This window comes from Stegastes partitus, unplaced genomic scaffold (assembly GCF_000690725.1).
Source record: "Stegastes partitus isolate 25-593 unplaced genomic scaffold, Stegastes_partitus-1.0.2 Scaffold647, whole genome shotgun sequence".
Classification (NCBI taxonomy): Eukaryota; Metazoa; Chordata; class Actinopteri; family Pomacentridae; genus Stegastes; species Stegastes partitus.
In genome coordinates this window covers 167,979-185,616 of record NW_007578378.1, presented here as the reverse complement: position 1 = coordinate 185,616, position 17,638 = coordinate 167,979, and the positions used below count along the sequence as shown (strand labels likewise).

The following is a 17,638-nucleotide window of genomic DNA, read 5'->3' as shown; positions in this document are numbered from 1 at the left end:
GCCTCGATGGTGACGATGACGACGATGATGATGATGACGACGACGATGGTGGTGATGATGATGACGATTAGATAGACACACTCGTTTGAACAGAATTGTCTTTTTGTCATTCATTAACATCCTAAATGTTCGAACAACATGTGATTTAATGTACTTTTTCAGATTTTATTGCATCTTGGTCACTGAATTACAACTTACATCACTGTAAATGTTGAATGTCTTCGCCAAGTTAGCATCGTGCTCCTATATTGTTGACTCAGAATGGATAACTACAAAAAAGCATCAAAACTGATAGCGCAGAGCCAGAGATACCGACTTTTTTAGTGTCAAGCTTTTAGCTTCTGTCAGTGATAGTAGGTTCAACTACGAAGGTCCACACCACCTGATTTTTGTTTCAAACATAAAAACGGTGCAGTCTTCAACACCAGCGAACTCAAGTGGCTCCACATGAGGCAATTACTAGACTTCACACCACTCCTCCTGAAGCAATAAAACTCTTTTACAATGTTTTTTCCTCATGTGTGCGAGTGGTACTCCCCAACACCTTTCATATGTAAAATTGGTGGAGTTCCCCTTTAATGTCTGTATTTATGGCTGCGTGTGTTGCACTGATCGCCGTGTTGCTGAGTTATTTGTGCTAATTTCACTGGATTTCCACTCAGACGGCAGTAATTTATTGCCCTACGTCAGCGTTCTGAAAATTCATGAATTTTCATGCTGAATAATGGACTATGGATTTTTGAAGAGCAGATCCAGTTTATTTTGGCTCATTACCAACACCACTCCATACCGGTGCAGATAATGTTTACCTGTCTGTGCTGCTGCCACAGCAAACATTCCCCCTGTTCACTTTCTAAAAGCAACAGCATCTGAAAACTGACAGAGCAAAAGTTTTAATAAAACATGACTTTCAGTTTGTCTTATAATGCATCTTTATGGATGTTTTTGGATGCCGCTGGAAATGAAAACAGGAGAGTCGGTGCTGTCTTTTATTTTATGCTTCCAGAATGTTCATTGTGAGACTTATGAGTAAGAAACAAAGCAAAATGTTTACTACATTGACAACATTGCACAAGTGATTTTCTATTACGACTTTGTATATAGTGTAATATAAGCAGAACTTTACGCTTTCTTTGATCAAGTCCTGAAATGTTGTCATTTGTATGTTTTTTAGAAACTTTGGAATAAAGAGCTTCTTTTTGAAATTACAAAGCTTTCTGAATTATATTGAGATAGAAATGTTCTGGGAGTGTGAGCACATTGGGTGGGGGTGTGTGGCATACCAACTATCAGCCACTCCTATGTGTGTGTCACACATGAGAATGGATTACTAGCCAGCCGACTACAGTCACACCCCAAAACAGCCCAGCAGACCTCAAAGTCTATGCAATTCTCCATCTTAGTAACTCACTTTGTTGATATTGGATGACGCCTGTGCCTTGAAACAAGTTATATAGTTACTAGAAAGAAGTTGAAATAGTCTCACTGGGCCTAAACAGTCTTGGAATACCACAGACTGTACTGGTACACTACTCACATTTCAGGTCTGGAAAATCTGAGAGTTTCTTTCCGGTACGGTGAGCATAACTTCATAAGAGGCGTGTAGGATGCATCACTCCCTGGTGGTATCATACACCCTCCTTTATCATGTTCCTTAGGTGGAATTAAACACAAAACATGGTTTCATATCCTTCCTCTTAAGGAAAGACAAACAAAACTCAATTGTGCTGTTTAACACAATAGTGACTGAGGCAGAATGAAGAGACACTAATCTGGGACATGTAGGAACTTATCTGAAACTACACAGGTTTGTCATGAACCACAAGTTTTTCCTTGATTATTACTTTTGCTCAGTGTACATTCTATATTATGCTTGTTTTGGTAATGAAAAGAAACCCTGTTGAACAGGTTCAGTTCATTCTTTGTATGATTTAGTTGAGTGCTGTTCAAATTTAGATTTTCAAGGAACATGACATCAGGTCACTTATAGACCGCTTCACATGGTTTGTAAGCATCAGTCTGATAAACTTTGCAAATATATAAACTATTTTAATGTTTTTGTTTATAGTCAGTTGCAGTACTTGCTCAGTGATGTTCCCTTTGTGTTTCTGTAGTGCTCTGTATTCTATGCCCTGCATGCGCGCACAGTGAAATGCAATGGGAGTGAATTTGCCACTTTTCTCTCAAGAGAAATATTATTATTGTAAGCTTGTGACCCCTGACAGAAACTGTGTCTCGCTCTGCGCCCTCCACCAAAGAGGCACTTCCCCTCTGAACTGCTCAGAAGATTTCATTTAAACCTGCATTAACTGATCTGCTCCATAGAGCAGAGGGGAGCTGCAGATCCAGGTATTAATTCTCTGTTCTATTTCAAATCTTAACACAAGAACTCCGTCACATCATTGCTTTATTATGTCATACTCACATTTCATAGTCTGTTGTTAGTCTCTATAAATTTATATATAGATTGAAGAAAAATTAAGAGAAAATGAAAACAAATTTGTGCTCAGAAATGTATTTAGTCTGCCCTGCTTTGCTTTCTTTAACTTATGACTTTATTTCTGAATCAGAAACCACTGAAGTAAATGGCTAAAGACCTGGCTGCATATGAATTACAGTAGTTACTGTAAAAGGCTACTTGGGTACTGGTGCATTCGTGTATAAATCCAGTAATGCCATATATAAAAGATGTACAGTGATCAGTCACAACATTAAAACCACCTGCCTCATTCTGCAGGTCCCTCTTATGCCACCAAAACAGTTCTGACCCGTGAGGCTAAGAAAACAGCACCTCTGGGGTTGTTCTGTGGTGTCAGACACCAGGATCCTTTGGGTCCTGTGGGTGGGCTTTATGGATCAGGCTTATTGCAGTTTATCTCACAGATGCTCGACTGGGGATCTGGGGGGTTTGGAGGCCGTGCTGCTGCTGCTGCTGCTGCTGCTGCGGAGGTGTGTGTGTTTGGTCTGCATCCCTGTTTAGGTGGGTGGTACATGTCAACATCCACATGAATGCCTGAACCCACTGTCTCCCAGCAGAACATTGCATTGTAACAAGACGATCTGTCACTTCACCTGTCTTTGGTTTTAATGTTGTGACTATTCAGTGTAAGTCACATAAGAGTAGTTCTTTTTATGCTTTTGGTACTTTTTAAATTGTGTTGCTTCTTGTTTTTTGATGCTATTTTTATACTCTTCTTTGCCTGTGTAGAGCTCTGTCTGTGTTTAAACTGTGTCATATAAGTAAAGCTGCTTTGCTTTTTTCCTGCGCTGTATGTCTGTGTTTAAGTAAGGCTTTTGCTTGTATGGGAATATTTTCACAGTGTTGTACGGGTACTTGTATTGCTTTAAGCCACTACAGTAAGAGCTGAGACATGCGTCCTTGTCTCTCGTTGGGTGCAGCACACATTTTGCTGCAGTAAGCCCAGATGACACCTACATGCTTTTAAAAGCCCAGCCTGCACCTACATGGCCTCTGTGAATAATAATATGGGACACGCAATCATTAATACTGTACAGTAGATACCATGTGATTCTGTCTGTGTGACTGGACACCCTCCCTGTGTGCTGTCCTGCACAGGTCTGCAGTAGCACCCTGTCTTTCTGCAGCAAAATGCCGTTGTTTTTTTTTTTTTTTTTCTTATTGCAGTTCTGGAAGAGTTCCCACCGCTGCTGCATTGATACTCCAGTGGAGGGGCCTGGAGAGGAGAGCGGTGAGCCCGCAGACTGGCCACACTATCTCTCACTTCATGGGAGCTCCACCCCCACAGAACCACCGTCCACTGTACCTCCTAGCATCTGGCGCCACAAAACATTTACTTGTATGTGTTTAGCATGGAGTGCTGAAGAAGATAAGTGGCCCAGGTCAGCTGGGCATTGTTGGTGCAACATCGTAATCCGGTGGCTACTCTTCTCAGGCCCTGCGGGTGGTGAACTCGCTTTGTCCACTCAACATCCTGTGAATGGTATTAGATTTCAATCTAGATATTGATGTTGTGCTTCCTTAGTTTTGCTTAGTCACTGGTGTCAGAATGGTGCCGATTCTTCTCAACAGCGTAGACTATGTAGCAAAAACAATCATAATTCAAGAGTTAAAGCTGACACAAACTACACTTAAAACACAAAGATATTTAAAGATTAAATAAACTTACAAAGAGAAAAAGAAAAAAAGTCATCCAGTCATTCTCAGTATGCTCATAATAATCTGTTCAATGACCAGTCACAGTGTCCAGTACTTGCAAAGTAAGTAAAGTAAAGCATGGGTACATATGAATACCTGCATCTGTCTTCATAGCAGACGTTTAGTTTGCATATTTCAGTTACAGCCATTCCGAGTTGCAAACTTTTCCATTTCCCTTCCTGTTCACAAAACAAACCAGTTGTATTAGCAGAGAAAAACAAGCAGGAGGTAGTCCCAGGTAGGAGCAAGTCCAAAATGGATGCATAGACGTCCTTGTGTCCTCTGTCTGTGTCACTGTACCTCGACTCAGATGACAAGCTCTGTCACGTGCTCTCGGCTGCATCCTTCTTAGAACTCACAGTTCTCTCTTTATTTTTTCTTCGCCCCACATGCAACTCTATTTAACCTTTTACCAAACCTTTTCAGTCGCCTGCTGTTTACAGTAACGGATGCAATTTGAAAGGCATACAGCCCTAAGTGTTTGAATCCAGCGTTGGTCAGGACTGAAATTGACTAATCAAATCTGAAAACTCTGAGCTAAGCACTTTTTCTCCATCATGCCTGCAGTGAGTAGTGCAGACGCAGGACATAGCTCAGCTGTTGACTGGTGGTTTGTACATTTATGGGAAAGGAGCTGTCTTGCTGTAAAAAATGACTGCACGCGCCGTCTCATATCATAATGCTCCTGCAGCTGCATCACACTGATCAAAAGCGAGCATCGAATGCCTCGTGATATATAAGACAGTTTGACCTTCCAGGGCTCAAAAGGGGCATTTAACACATATTACGCATAGCTGGAAGCTTGAATATCCTGAGTCAGGGGAACATGAGTCGCCGCAGGAGAAAGGAAAGAGTCACAGAAAATTTAACCCTGTCAGAAATAATGAATAAAATAAGGGAACGGCTTTCAAAACCTCACTGCGATTAAAAAAAAAAAAAAAACTACAGTGCTGTTTTCTTTCCACCATAACTCTCTGATGCTGAGAGAGGTGACGTTATCAGTGAAATCCATTTATGAATGAAGCACTTCGATATGGGACTGTCTGGCCGCGGCCCTCTGGCTGCATTACACAAACCTCCTCCTCCTCAACCTGCACTGCAGAACTTTTCTCTGATCTTCACAAACACTCTGACAAAAGTGCCTGAGTCTGCATACACGCCCCAAGTCAGGAGAGGGGGAGAAGGGGGGAGGCAGGTGGGGAGGAAGGAGAGGAGGGAGGGAGGGAGCAGCAGAGAGGAGGAGGAGGAGGAGGAGGAGGAGCGACTGGGGGTGTTGGAGGAGAGAAAGAGAATAAGAGGGATATAGGGGCAGGTGAGGGAGGGGTAGCAGAGAGATGAGGGGGGAGAGAGAGAGAGAGAGAGAGAGAGAGAGAGAGAGGTGGCATGAAGCCAACAGAGAGGACAGGGAAAAGTTGTGAGATCACTGGAGGGACGAGCAGGGAGAAGATTCAGCTTCACCGTGGCTCTGCTGAGGAGGAAGGAGAGCACCGGCTTCCTCCTGTCTCTATGTCTCTGTCTGTCCTTCTGCTTGTCTCCCCCCTCTCTCCTCTCTAATTGTCTCTCATCCTGCACTGCAATGTGGCTGTCTCTGCAGTGAAAGTGCTGGCTGGCAGAGTCTCCTTGAGTGAACCCTGACTGTGCGCAGTGAGCGTTTGCCGCTCTGCCTCTGTCCTGTCCACACTGACTCAGCTGAGCAGGCAGCCGGCAGGCCCCTGACTGAGCACCGGCTGCAGGAGCAGGTAGGTGGGACAAAACTTGAACTGTACTTACTGTACAATCCTGTTTCCTTTCACTGAGATGTGTCCTATTTGCAGTAAGGCGTAGAGTTACAGTAGGTGCAGACACATGCATGCAGGAAACATGGAAATGCACGCTGTACATGGCTGTACTTTGTATTGCACAGTTTGTACTTTTGTAGCCCAGTTGACTAACCTTTTCCTTTCTCCTTTATCTCTGTTTCTCATCCTCCTCCTTTGCCCTTTGTCTAACCTACAGTCTCTTCCATAGGAGTGCATCAGGGCTGTGAGGCAGGCTCGCTACCCCACAGCAGCAGCTGTAGCTGCAACACTGGGATGTGCCTTGTTTGGGGTCCAGTCACTCAGACAGCAGCTTACAGATTCAATCCAGAGTGGTGGCAAAGGATATCCTACTAGCTACCAGAGCCAGGCCTGGATCCTGCAGCACCATTTGTTTTGGAGCAGATCTGGCGGCCATGGAGGTCCGGTGGATTGGGGTTAAATCCCAGAGGCTGGGCCCACCATCCTCAACCGTCGGCCTGATCTTCTCTCTGCTGCTTGGTAATGTCTAGCTTGCATTTTACGTCACCACACTTTTTTTTGGTGTGATCATCACGGCACAGCTGACGCACCCAGTGCCTCCTCATCTCTCCTTTTGGAAAACTTCATGTTTTTTTCCCCTCTCAACATCCTTTGTGTTGTTAAGCAGAGCAGTGATATCGTGGCTTCTCCAGATCTGACGTGACCTTCATATCTGACCTGTGTTCAGATGCGATCACTGCGTGTGCCTTAACTCCAGGTCTTTGCTTTGAGATTTTGTTGGTTGGGAAGGAATACTGTCATTATTATTATTATTGTTTTTTTTTTTTTAAAAAGATGTTGCATTTCATTTCATGAGCAAAATGCACTGCTGGTTTTTGACAGAAGTCTGTCAGTGTGGCATCGTGGAGTTATGCATGTTGCAGTCAAATAGTTTGGTGTTGTCACTGATCCATAATAGTATAGATAATATGTCAACCAAAGGAAATGTCAGCAGAAGAAAGCAGCACTGTGATGAAAAAGCTGCGTCAGGCACACTGGGCCCAGCCATTCAGGGCGTATTGTGCTGGTCCAGATGTGTACGTTGCAGCAAGAATCACTGGGTGGAAGGTCCACTTAACTTATATAGTTGTGTTTATTTATTTCATAAACCTCTCAATTAAGATATTGAGGGTACTGGGTGGTGATTGTACAGAAGCAGAGATGAAGGAATGTTGTTGTTGCAGATAAATTCACATGCGGATCTAAGACTGGCATCAGTGATGAGCAATAGTTAGATCATGTTGTGGATGTACAGTCAGAGGTGTCCAGTTTCAGTCGCTGCTGACACTTGATATATTTGTATATTTGTATTGTCCGGTGTTATATCTTTTACCCACATCCTTTCTACATCCATCACTCTACAGTTACAAGAATCTTCTGAACCTACTTCTGTATTTTGCGTCACTGCAGCAACAGTGCAGTAAACATGCATGAAAAACTTCAATCTGTAACAAGAGCTGCAGACTTTAAAAATATTTCCATTCCAATTTAGTCCAGAAGTAAATCAATCATTCACAATGTCAAATATTTATTTCTCTAATACAAAATTCTGATCTTCATATTGTAATGCATTTAAAAAGATGAGCTGACTTGTCAGGACTTTGTGGTACCAGGTTATTTTATTATTTCATTTTTCAGAGCTGTTGTTTTTTGCAGGTGTTATCTTTATTTAGAACGAACAAGAAATATTATAACAAAAACTGCACAGCAGAGCTAATCAGCAGATGCAGGTGGCCAAGTTCCAGAGAGAAATATGATAGCGCATTTGAAAAGCAGCTAAGCATCAGCATTATGTTCTGAGGGGGAATGAAGATATTTGTTTTCTACTATATTGCACTAGGAGGTGGTAAAAAAGTCAAATGTTGCCTGTCAAACGATTCTGTGTAAACACGTACTGCTGTAAATCAGCATCAGATGATACAGAACAGTGTTAAAGATATAGAAAAGAGCGAGACAGCAGCTATGAGCGCTAAAGGAGGTTTTCCATTTGTGAATTACGCAATTATGACTCAGAAGAGTGCAGTGATGATCTTATGTCGCTCTCTGCCAAAAGAAGCTGAATGTTCAAAGTCAAACAGTGGACATTCAGATTATATCGTTTTTATGCATATGTATATGTCTCCTCTCATATTTTTGACCTCGAAAGAATTACATCTACTCTTGTCCCCTGTTAACTTTCATAACAGTTGATATTTTGTGTAATTTTAATGCAATTTTCAAGAGATGCTGTGTTACATACATGTGTGGAAAACTACTGTTGTGAAGTTGACATATGTAGGCTAAAAACTGGAGCACCACTGTTCTACTTTTATCTAAAGCACCAAAAGTCACAAAGCAAGTTTTTATGAACACCTAGATAACAAATAAAAAAAAAGATGCAATGCAGAGTGGGCTACTGGTTTCACAGAGACTACCTATGCTGTGTTTGAATGTGTTGAAGACAAAACACAAAGATTAAGGTTCCTAAAGAAAAGAACAGATAGAACGTTATTGTATTTCTCTTTGTCTTGTCAGCAGCTTCGGTACTTACAGTGATAGAAAAAGTCTGCTTTAATAGACAATACATGATTAAAGGACACACTGAGAGGACGAAAAGGAAGAAAATGGAATATAAAGAAACCAGAGTGACAAAAAAAAAAGTGCATGAAGGAGACAGCAGAGCGATGCCGCTGCTCTCCTCTCACTGACTGTTTTTGCAAGCTCACTGTGCTGCATTGGAGCAGCTGAGGAAAAGATTGGGGAGAGTGAGTTTTCGAGATAGCAAGAAGAGTGAGAAGAGAACGAATCAATAACATTCCCACTTGCACTACGCCCTCCTGCACTGTGTTTAACTGTCTCTGCTGGCCTCAGCAATGTTATTCCTATTTGTTGCAACGGTGCCTGTCAGACATTGACCTTGACCGTGTTATGAAAAAGGCACAACACAGTGTGCAGAAAACAGAGGGCAGAGTGGCAGGAAGGCAGCGCAGAATACGTTAAAAGCTGCTCCTGCAACCATTGATCATATTCAAGGCTTTATTCGTGTAACGGTTTTTCTCTATATAACCTCTTTGTTCTGCACAGCACCTTGTCAGCGTGTAGTTTACACCCTGCATCCTAGATGGAAGCATTAAGCACTTTAATGGTATAAAAGAGGGAGAGAGCAGACCTGCTGTCTGTCCTTGACCTGCTGAAATTATATACTGTAGCTGTTTGTGATCTGTAACCTTGGCACATAGGAGCAAACCTGAGTGCTAAACTGCCTGGTGGAATACCTGCTAAGTTTAGAAATAATGAGGTCAAAGGAAGCTGTAACGTAAACAAAGCCAGATTTCCTCTATTTATTTTTTTTGGGAGGGGGGGATTGGTGAAATGTATTGGCTGCCTGATGCTGTGTGACGCTGGTGGTCCCTGGTGTACAGTTACAGTTTTCACAAGCAGATTTCATCCCGTCTTATTTACAGTAATGTCACAGCAAGGGCGTTGTGGTGTCGTGTTGCTGTGGGTTTGACTTGTTAGATGTCAATAATAGACATTATTGTGTAACGTTTTCCTGAAAGAATTACTTAAATGGTTGATAGATTAAACAATTGATCACGTATGCCCAGTAAATTGACCTATTGCAGACTGTATTAATAAGTAATGACTGTGTTGTGAATAATAAGGCGACTTCATTGGATTAATCAAGCACATTTTGTGACTGTAGCTACTGATAGTATAGAATCGAACCTCCTGTGCATCACATGCCATGCTGGAAAAAGGTTTAAGGCTTGTGTTTCATTGTTTTTATGTGTATTAGTTAGATTAACTGCCCCTGTCAATGAGATACAGGCTGTTTTTAAAGTCAACATACAACCAATGAGCAGACGACACCCCAGTGCATGAAGTCCAGTAAATCTGAAGCTGTAAAATGCAGATGTTATGAAGGTTTTGGTATATCAGGGATATAAGCGATCAGTATATAATTGTTATTTTCCCAACACTACAATGAAAGGTTTAGGTTACCAAATCTATTCTGCCATGATATGAGAGCTATTTGTTTCAAGCATGAACTGGAATAAAATGCATTCAGTGTTCCTGAAATTAGGATATTTTGTCTGAATACTTCCTCCTGTATACTTCCCCTAAACAAATGGACCAACATTTGCTTTCTTGTTGTGACTGATAATGACAACTTGGCTGGTGCTGGAGCTGAAAAAGTTCCCATTTGACGGGGTGGTGGCTGGGATTAAAAAAAAGAAGAAAAAAAAAAAAACCTGATGTAAAAATAAGCCAAGTTAGCTGCTTCCTAATTTCCTCCTCCCTTATCATTATTGTTTGTGCATCCTCGATTCCTTTCCTTGACTCCTCTCCTTGCATCGTAGTCCCTCCCTCCAGAGATGTGACTGGAGGAGGTGAAGAGGAAGCAACGAAGAGACACGAGGAGAGAGCAGTCGAGGCAACAGGCGTTTCACAAAATGTGTCGTCACTTTAAAGCTACGTCAATGAGACACAACACGTGGCACAGCTGTAACATCTGTCCAATGTTTTGTTATAACCTGTATTATGAGCTCCGTCAGGTGAGCAGAATAGTGTTCATGATAACTTACAGTATAAATGAACTTGTAATCCAATTCACAACATGGCATTATGTGACAAGAATGTCAAACATTTTTATGTGCTGTGAAATTACACATAATTTTTCACCTTTGTCAGTCCTGCTGTAGACATGGTTTCTAAATGTCAGATCTGTGGCAAGCCTTTTTTTTTTTTTTTTTTATATGTCCAAAGTGCCAAAAAGACTTCCATGAGGGGACACATGGGGGATTCATCTGTGCATTGTAACTCAAACTTTTTTTGGCAAATCTCTTCTCTCGCAATGCATCTTAGGAATTGAAACATCCTTCTAAGCGCTCTGAGATGCACATCTGGGTAGAAGGACAGAGGAGACGAGTAGGCTGGAAGTAGAGTGAGAATGAGATCAGCGTTCTGTCTTTGTGTTGAGCTACACCAACCAGCTGCTGGCTGTAGCTGAATATTTAACATACAGGCACGAGAGTGGTTTAAATTGCTTCATCTAATGTCTTTGCAAGAAAGCAAAGAAGCAAATACTCCAGGATGTGAAACAATAACTTTGACTCTCATGTGTCTTGTCTTGCTGTGTTTTCTGTTCCTCTGCCCCCTTCAGGCCTGTGGTCTGCTCAGGCCCTTGAGATGTCTGTGGGGAAGATTCCCACCCTGGAGGCAGTGAATGGCAGCACAGTCATCCTGCCTTGCACATACTCCAGCTGCATTGGCATCAAAGACCTTTACTTTAACTGGCAGTTCAATGACAACGGCACCATGCAGAAGGTAAAAACCTTCTATTTCAATCAAAGATTTATTTTCAGGCTTCAACAACTTGGTAATTGCTGGATGATTGACAGTTTGCTGGTCCTATCAGGTGTGTGAGTCAGTGATACCATCAGAAGGCGTGGAGCCTCACGTGGATATATACAGAGAGCGGGTGGAGTTTGTGGGAAAGAACCATCAAAACAACATTTCCATCTTGCTGTGGAACATCACCTTCGAGGACGGGGGCAAGTACACTTGTTTCGGACGCAATCCCAAAGAGAAGTTCAAGAACCACAGCGCCATCTTCCACCTCATCGTGGTGGACGAGTGTGAGTGGTCGAGGCCTCGAAATGTCAACTGATGTTTTATTTTCCTTTGATTATACAAAAGAAATGGGTTCTTTTGGTGAGAAGGTGTTCTTATTTGTTGATTTTTTTTTTCTTGCCCAGTGATTCTGAAGCAGCCCATTTTTCATTAAGCTGCTCCATATATATTGTAGAAAACTGTCCAATCCAACAATACCCCCCTGTATATATATATAACCAGTTCAACTATATGCCCTGACATACTGTATGTTGGCCAATCATAAATATAGGACAAGTCATTAGGGCTTGCTGGATCCTCCGTAATATGCATATTGAAGTAAAAAAATAAACCAGAACATGCATTTATTTATATGTTGAGGATAAAATAAATCAGGCCAAATATATGAGGACAGTCACTTGAGGAAAAAAAAAGGAAAAAAGCCCTGCACTAGAAAAACAAGTCCAAAGGTGACAGTGAAAGACTGCACAGACACACAGAAGGCAGTCAGGCCTTAGCTGCTGTTCAACATTGTCATGCATAAAAGCTCTCCTTCAAGTCTTTATATGTTTGTGTTTCTGTCCATTAAAGTTGTGTTTTGCTGCTGTCTGCAGTGAGGGTGGTGGACAACACGCTGACCATCATGATCGCCTCAGCTGTTGGTGGAGCCATTGCTCTGCTCATGGGATTCATGTTGCTCAAGAACTTCACTCTCTTTGTTCTTGCCAAGCTTGAGGAGAAAAAGTGAGTTTTCACAACCGCCCAGATATTTATTTAGCTCAACTGTTTCATCCTGTTTCATCACTTTACATTGTTGATTCTTGGCAGCCTCTGAGTTCAGACAGTGTACATGCTGATGTGTTTTTTTAAAGGTGAAAGTATGACATGTGTGTATTTACAGTTCTAACGCTGCATCCTTTTTTCCCCTTCTTTTTCTACCTTCTCCAACCCCACCGCAGTAAGGAGTGCCTTGTTACTTCGTCAGGGATCGACAACACAGAAAATGGCCTCTCTGGAACCAAAGCTGATTCAAAGCCGACACCAAAAAAGAAATGAGACGGTGCATGTAGAACGACATGAGTACTCATATTTATATACCTTCTTTGCATATATTTGAATATGCACATGTGTTTGCACACACTCAGATTCATTACTTTCAAGCTGGGATCTTAATAACTCTGGCTGTGGCCTTGAAAGTGGAACATATACATGTGCATATGGTTATGCAAAATGTGCACAAAGTAGTAGCTGCTGCAGATGATATACAACTAAAGGTTGGGCAAATCATGAGTGCACACATCATTATTTGATTCCTCCTTTTTACAAAGTTACATAATTTACATCTAAAGGTTTAATGCATCTACCAGAGACATTTCAGCTTGACGTATTTAGGGTGAGTCCTAACAATAACGGCATGTGATAACAGTTGAGACACCAAATGTTAGCATGCATCTTTTCTTAATGAAAATGTGACAGGGTGGTACACAGAGCGGGCACATTAAATTATTTTTATTATTCCCAAGTTGTCTCTGTGGGACTTACAATCCATTATATATACAAACTGCTCCAGAAACAGCATGAAGGCAGTGTAGAGACTGTAATAATACAACAGGAGGCAAGAAGACATTTATTAAAAAAATAGTCTGCCTTTTCTTAGAAGTTGTACCTTAGCTTAACTGATCAATTCCTCACTGTTTCCAGGTTCTGTAAGCAGTGTGGATGATATTTGTTGTTTTACTGAATATTTGGACACTTTAATTATTGCCAGTGTCAAAGTCATCATCTTATATCAGACGTGGAAGAAGAACTCAGATCTTAAAAGTACAAACAGTACACTGTAGAAACACTGCTACAATCCTATTTAAGTAAAATAATAAAAGTACTGGCATCAAAATGTGCTTTGAGTACAAAAATACTCCTTTACAGAATGACATATTATTGGAGTACAATTATTGATGCATTCATGTTTTCATCACTTCAGTGTCAAACCTAAAGGTTATTTAGCTACTACTAGGCAGCACAGTGGCCAGCAGGTCCACACTCTGCCTGCATGGTTTTCCTCCCACAGCCCAAAGATATGCATGGTAGGTTATTTAATGATTCTAAATTGCTCTGATATGAACCAGAAACCACGAGTAGATGGCAAACATCCTACTTGTGACTCTTTACCTGCACAAGCTATAAAACCCCCCCAAAAAGAGCATAAAATAAATCAAATAAAATAAATGTTACAATCATAAATATAGAAAGGAATATATATATATATATATATATATACATACACATACACATTCTTATATTTCAAATCAGATAAAACAGCTTTAAATAATCAATAGTATTACAAAACAAATACAAAAAAACAACACACTGGACTGAGTTGGATAACACACCCAATAATGTTAGGACAGTCTATACACCACCTCTTGCCACAAGTGTTAGTCCCACACAACGTTTCATCCTGAATCATAGAGGAGTAGAAGTAGAAAGTAGCAGATGATGGAAATACTCTTGTAAAGTACAAGTAACTCATAACTGTCCTTTAATACAGTAATTGAGTAAAGCAGTTAAATAAAAATGATTGTTAACCTGTCCATCAACAAAACTTTCTCTGTTTTTGGGTTTGTACTTTGATCATTAGGTTTTACTTTAAATACACAATAAAATGTTGTGTAGTTCAGGGACTGCTCCATCTTACTGGCAAAACTATAACATGTTAACCATGATTCATAATGCAAGTATAAGTCAGGCAAGCAAACGCCGGCCTGTGTATGATCACGAAGCTGAACTACTCTGGTAGATGCTTCTTTCTTTTTTTAAAACTCATTACAGTAATACCAAGTGACGTGCACACTTTATGACATTATGGGGATGTTTTTATTTGCATATACAAGTTGTTGTACCACCTCATCTCCTAAATGGACCGACAGTTGTATATCATTTGGTACAGTTGTGTGCACTCTTTGTAATTGATATGTTGATATATCAGCTATTGTCTGCTGCCACAGCCAGAGTACATGAAAAACAATATTTGACTGTTTTCCATCTAAAGTCAAAACTAAAACATTTCTTTGCTTAAGTGCTTGAAACAGGGAAAAATACCATGTAATTCCAGCTGGGCTGAATCCTGCTTTAACCAACACCAAATCCACGCACTTCAATAAGTAGTTCTATGACAATTTACAAAAAAATCCAACAAAAACACTTGTCTGGTTTATTCAAACAGCTCTGCTAAACAAAAGGGGATTTGCTAACTTCAAGGCCGTACTGACAGATAATTGCAGGATTCAGCCCAGTTCTTCAGCCTGAACCTTCTCTTTGCTTGACATAAAACACAGGTGCCTGTTCGTGCTTCTACGCTCCTCTGTCAGTTAGGACAGCAACATATTGCAAAACAGTTTATAAAGCTCAGCAAACAGAAACAACACAACGAGCTTCTGAAGTGAAACAATAGACAATCCCCTGAAGCAACCCGCCCCCTCACCCCCTAGAAAAACATGAATGACCCTCAGATGATGCTGCTTTTAGGACAAATAACCGACGCATTATAAGCATGTGCAACATGGGCCAGAATTTAGACATAATGCTTGAAAACAGACGCACTTTTTCGAAAATACGTGTTCTAATATACTAACGTTGGTAGCATCAGCTCTGAGGTTATCTGTAAATCCCATTTTATGCCGTGCTAATTTCACTGTGCTAACCCTGGCTAAGGCTAAGCACTAGTTTGGTGACCCTGGATACTGTACGCCTGGGTCACACTTTACATATTCTCTTTGCTTAGTATGTGCCTCTTCATGGAAATGGCTTTTTTCTCCTAAACACTGGTAAACATTCATTTAGTCAGTGTTTGACTTGTTGCAATAAATAATTCTCTGTATCATGAGTTATAGTTTAAATGACAATGGGAGCAGGTCTCAGACAGCGGGCTGAGTAGGGGGGCTTTAGTGTGCACGCTGCTCCAGCAGGGAATAAGAGAAGCTCTCGTTGTAGCCCTCCGATTGTGCCAAACAGGGATGAGCGTCACATCAGGAGATGAATGTATCTGCATCAAACTCAGTGAAACAGTAAAATACAGTTTTAAGCATTTACAGTATACATCTGTTGCACATTCAAGACACTGAATGTCTGGCGTTAAATAGAAATACCTCTGGAGGGTGGGACAGATGTGCGTGTCTAAACACTGTGTCGCCATCAACAGGTGTTCGTTATGAGAGTACTGTCCAGTGAAGTGTGAATTTCTGAAACTCACTGTTATGTCAATAATAATAATAATGATGTGCCTCTAGTCTTTAAACACTGGCTTGAAGCAATATATTATAAAGAGCGTGTGTCGTTGAAATAGATGTATATTTTGTGTATGGAAAATCCTAATCAGTGTTGGTTCGTCACGTTGTTCATCCGAGTGAGACGAGAAGAGACCGAACATCACATATGAGGAAATAGTGAGCTCTCGTGAAATTCTACCATTAGATACTCAAAGTGATTTGGTTCCTGTTGAGCATTAAATGGAAACAGATCAGCTGTAAGGAAATAGTTTGGGAAATCTGATCATTTGCTTTCTTGCTGTGAGTTAGATGAGAAACCTAATAACACTCTCATACTTGTATGTCAGAAAGCTGGTTAGTTTTGATTAGCCTAGCCTTGTCTAAAGGTAACAAAGTCCACCTATTAGCTTCTCTAAAGCGAATTAATAATATAATAGAATAATGATAGACTGGTGACCTGTCCAGGGTGTCCCCTGCCTTCGCCCTGAGTCAGCTGGGATAGACTCCAGCCCCCCGCGACCCTAGTGAGGATTAAGCGGTGTGTAGATAATGGATGGATAGATGGATGATATAACTGTCATTTTTATACCTCATTTGTTTAATCCATGCTACTGTGGCCAGCTCTTTTAATTTCTTTTCCACTGTGCCAGTTTTACAATAAACCGGATCTTCATGAACATGTTTCAAACAGTACAAATCACAACACTGCAACTGCTGAATGTGTTGCCTTTATTTGACTGATTAATTCTTTCTTTAAATAATTCTCTCTATAAACAAAATAACAGAACAAGGCCTAACGTGAAGTCAAACACTGCATCAATTCCCAAATCTACAGGTTCTTCTTCCTGTTTTCTGAAGAAACTGAGATTATTAGTGGCACGGGCTGAGCTCGAGGCCCTACTTGTACAGAGTACAAGTAGGGCCTCGGGCGAAGCCCGAGGCCACTATTGTTATCCTGGTTTTCATTTCCGTACAAAAGTTTGCCGGCCTACTCCTCCCACAGATTTTGGAGCACCCACACAAATTATATATCAAAACGTGCGGCTCGATCGGGAATCGTGTGCTTGTATACAGATTTACGAAAGTCGCATTTTTCGCGACACAATTCGACAAAACGTCGCACAAATCTCCCATTGAAAATGAATGGGACGGACGAAAAAAACACAAAAAACGACACTACTTTTCAAACCTCCACTGCTCAGCCATGCTTTCACCTACAGACTCCATTTAAAGTTTAAAATGTTGACGCGCCCTTCCCCTATTTCAAAGTGATACTACTTTTTGCATATCTTCAATCGTTTCATCGTGACAACCTCTCAAGTTTTGAAAGTTTTTCACCCCTTTTCAGCCTTTACAATGGGTGTGTATGTGGTCCTTTAGAGTGAGTGATGACATCACTAGAGTGGGAGCTCAGAGAAAAATCACACAGTAAATCTTTTTTTAACTTGTCGCCCTGGCCACAGTTTTTATGCCACAGACATGATTTTTACATCAAAACGTAGGAAAATTTGTCCTCCCACTCACAATGTCACTTTGGAAGCACACAGAATTAAGTTTGGGGGAGTTTTGGAGCCTTGTTCCTCCAAAAGTCTCTCTTCCTTCCCCATCTGCCCCCATTCAAAGACGGCTGCGGATTCTCTGTGTGACCACAAATTTACACATTTCTTCTCAAATGATTGTGCGCTCATTTTTCACTCTAGGAAAATAAAGAATACATATTTGTAATGCCCAAGGTCTTGGCTTTGTGACAATGTGCTCGGCTTTTCTCTCCGACACACGGTTTT

At 41.1% G+C, this 17,638-nt stretch overlaps 1 protein-coding gene across 1 annotated transcript; it reads left to right on the top strand.

The window, feature by feature from the left end:
* Nucleotides 1-5,720: 5,720 nt before the first annotated feature.
* scn4bb (sodium channel, voltage-gated, type IV, beta b) lies at nucleotides 5,721-12,882 on the top strand. The gene is made up of 6 exons (XM_008289947.1): nucleotides 5,721-5,916; nucleotides 6,185-6,474; nucleotides 11,141-11,304; nucleotides 11,396-11,615; nucleotides 12,204-12,333; nucleotides 12,549-12,882. Exons 2-6 carry the CDS (start codon nucleotides 6,390-6,392, stop codon nucleotides 12,643-12,645), a joined length of 696 nt encoding a protein of 231 aa, XP_008288169.1. The 5' UTR covers nucleotides 5,721-5,916; nucleotides 6,185-6,389; the 3' UTR covers nucleotides 12,646-12,882.
* The last annotated feature ends 4,756 nt before the right edge of the window (nucleotides 12,883-17,638 follow it).

What these genes read in the sequence shown, in the direction of transcription:
- scn4bb (XM_008289947.1), top strand. Translation starts at nt 6,390, where the DNA reads ATGGAGGTCCGGTGGATTGGGGTTAAATCCCAGAGGCTGGGCCCACCA. An exon ending in ACAACGGCACCATGCAGAAG is followed by an intron (nt 11,305 to 11,395) that starts GTAAAAACCTTC and finishes TGGTCCTATCAG; the next exon opens with GTGTGTGAGTCAGTGATACC. An exon ending in CCTCATCGTGGTGGACGAGT is followed by an intron (nt 11,616 to 12,203) that starts GTGAGTGGTCGA and finishes TGCTGTCTGCAG; the next exon opens with TGAGGGTGGTGGACAACACG.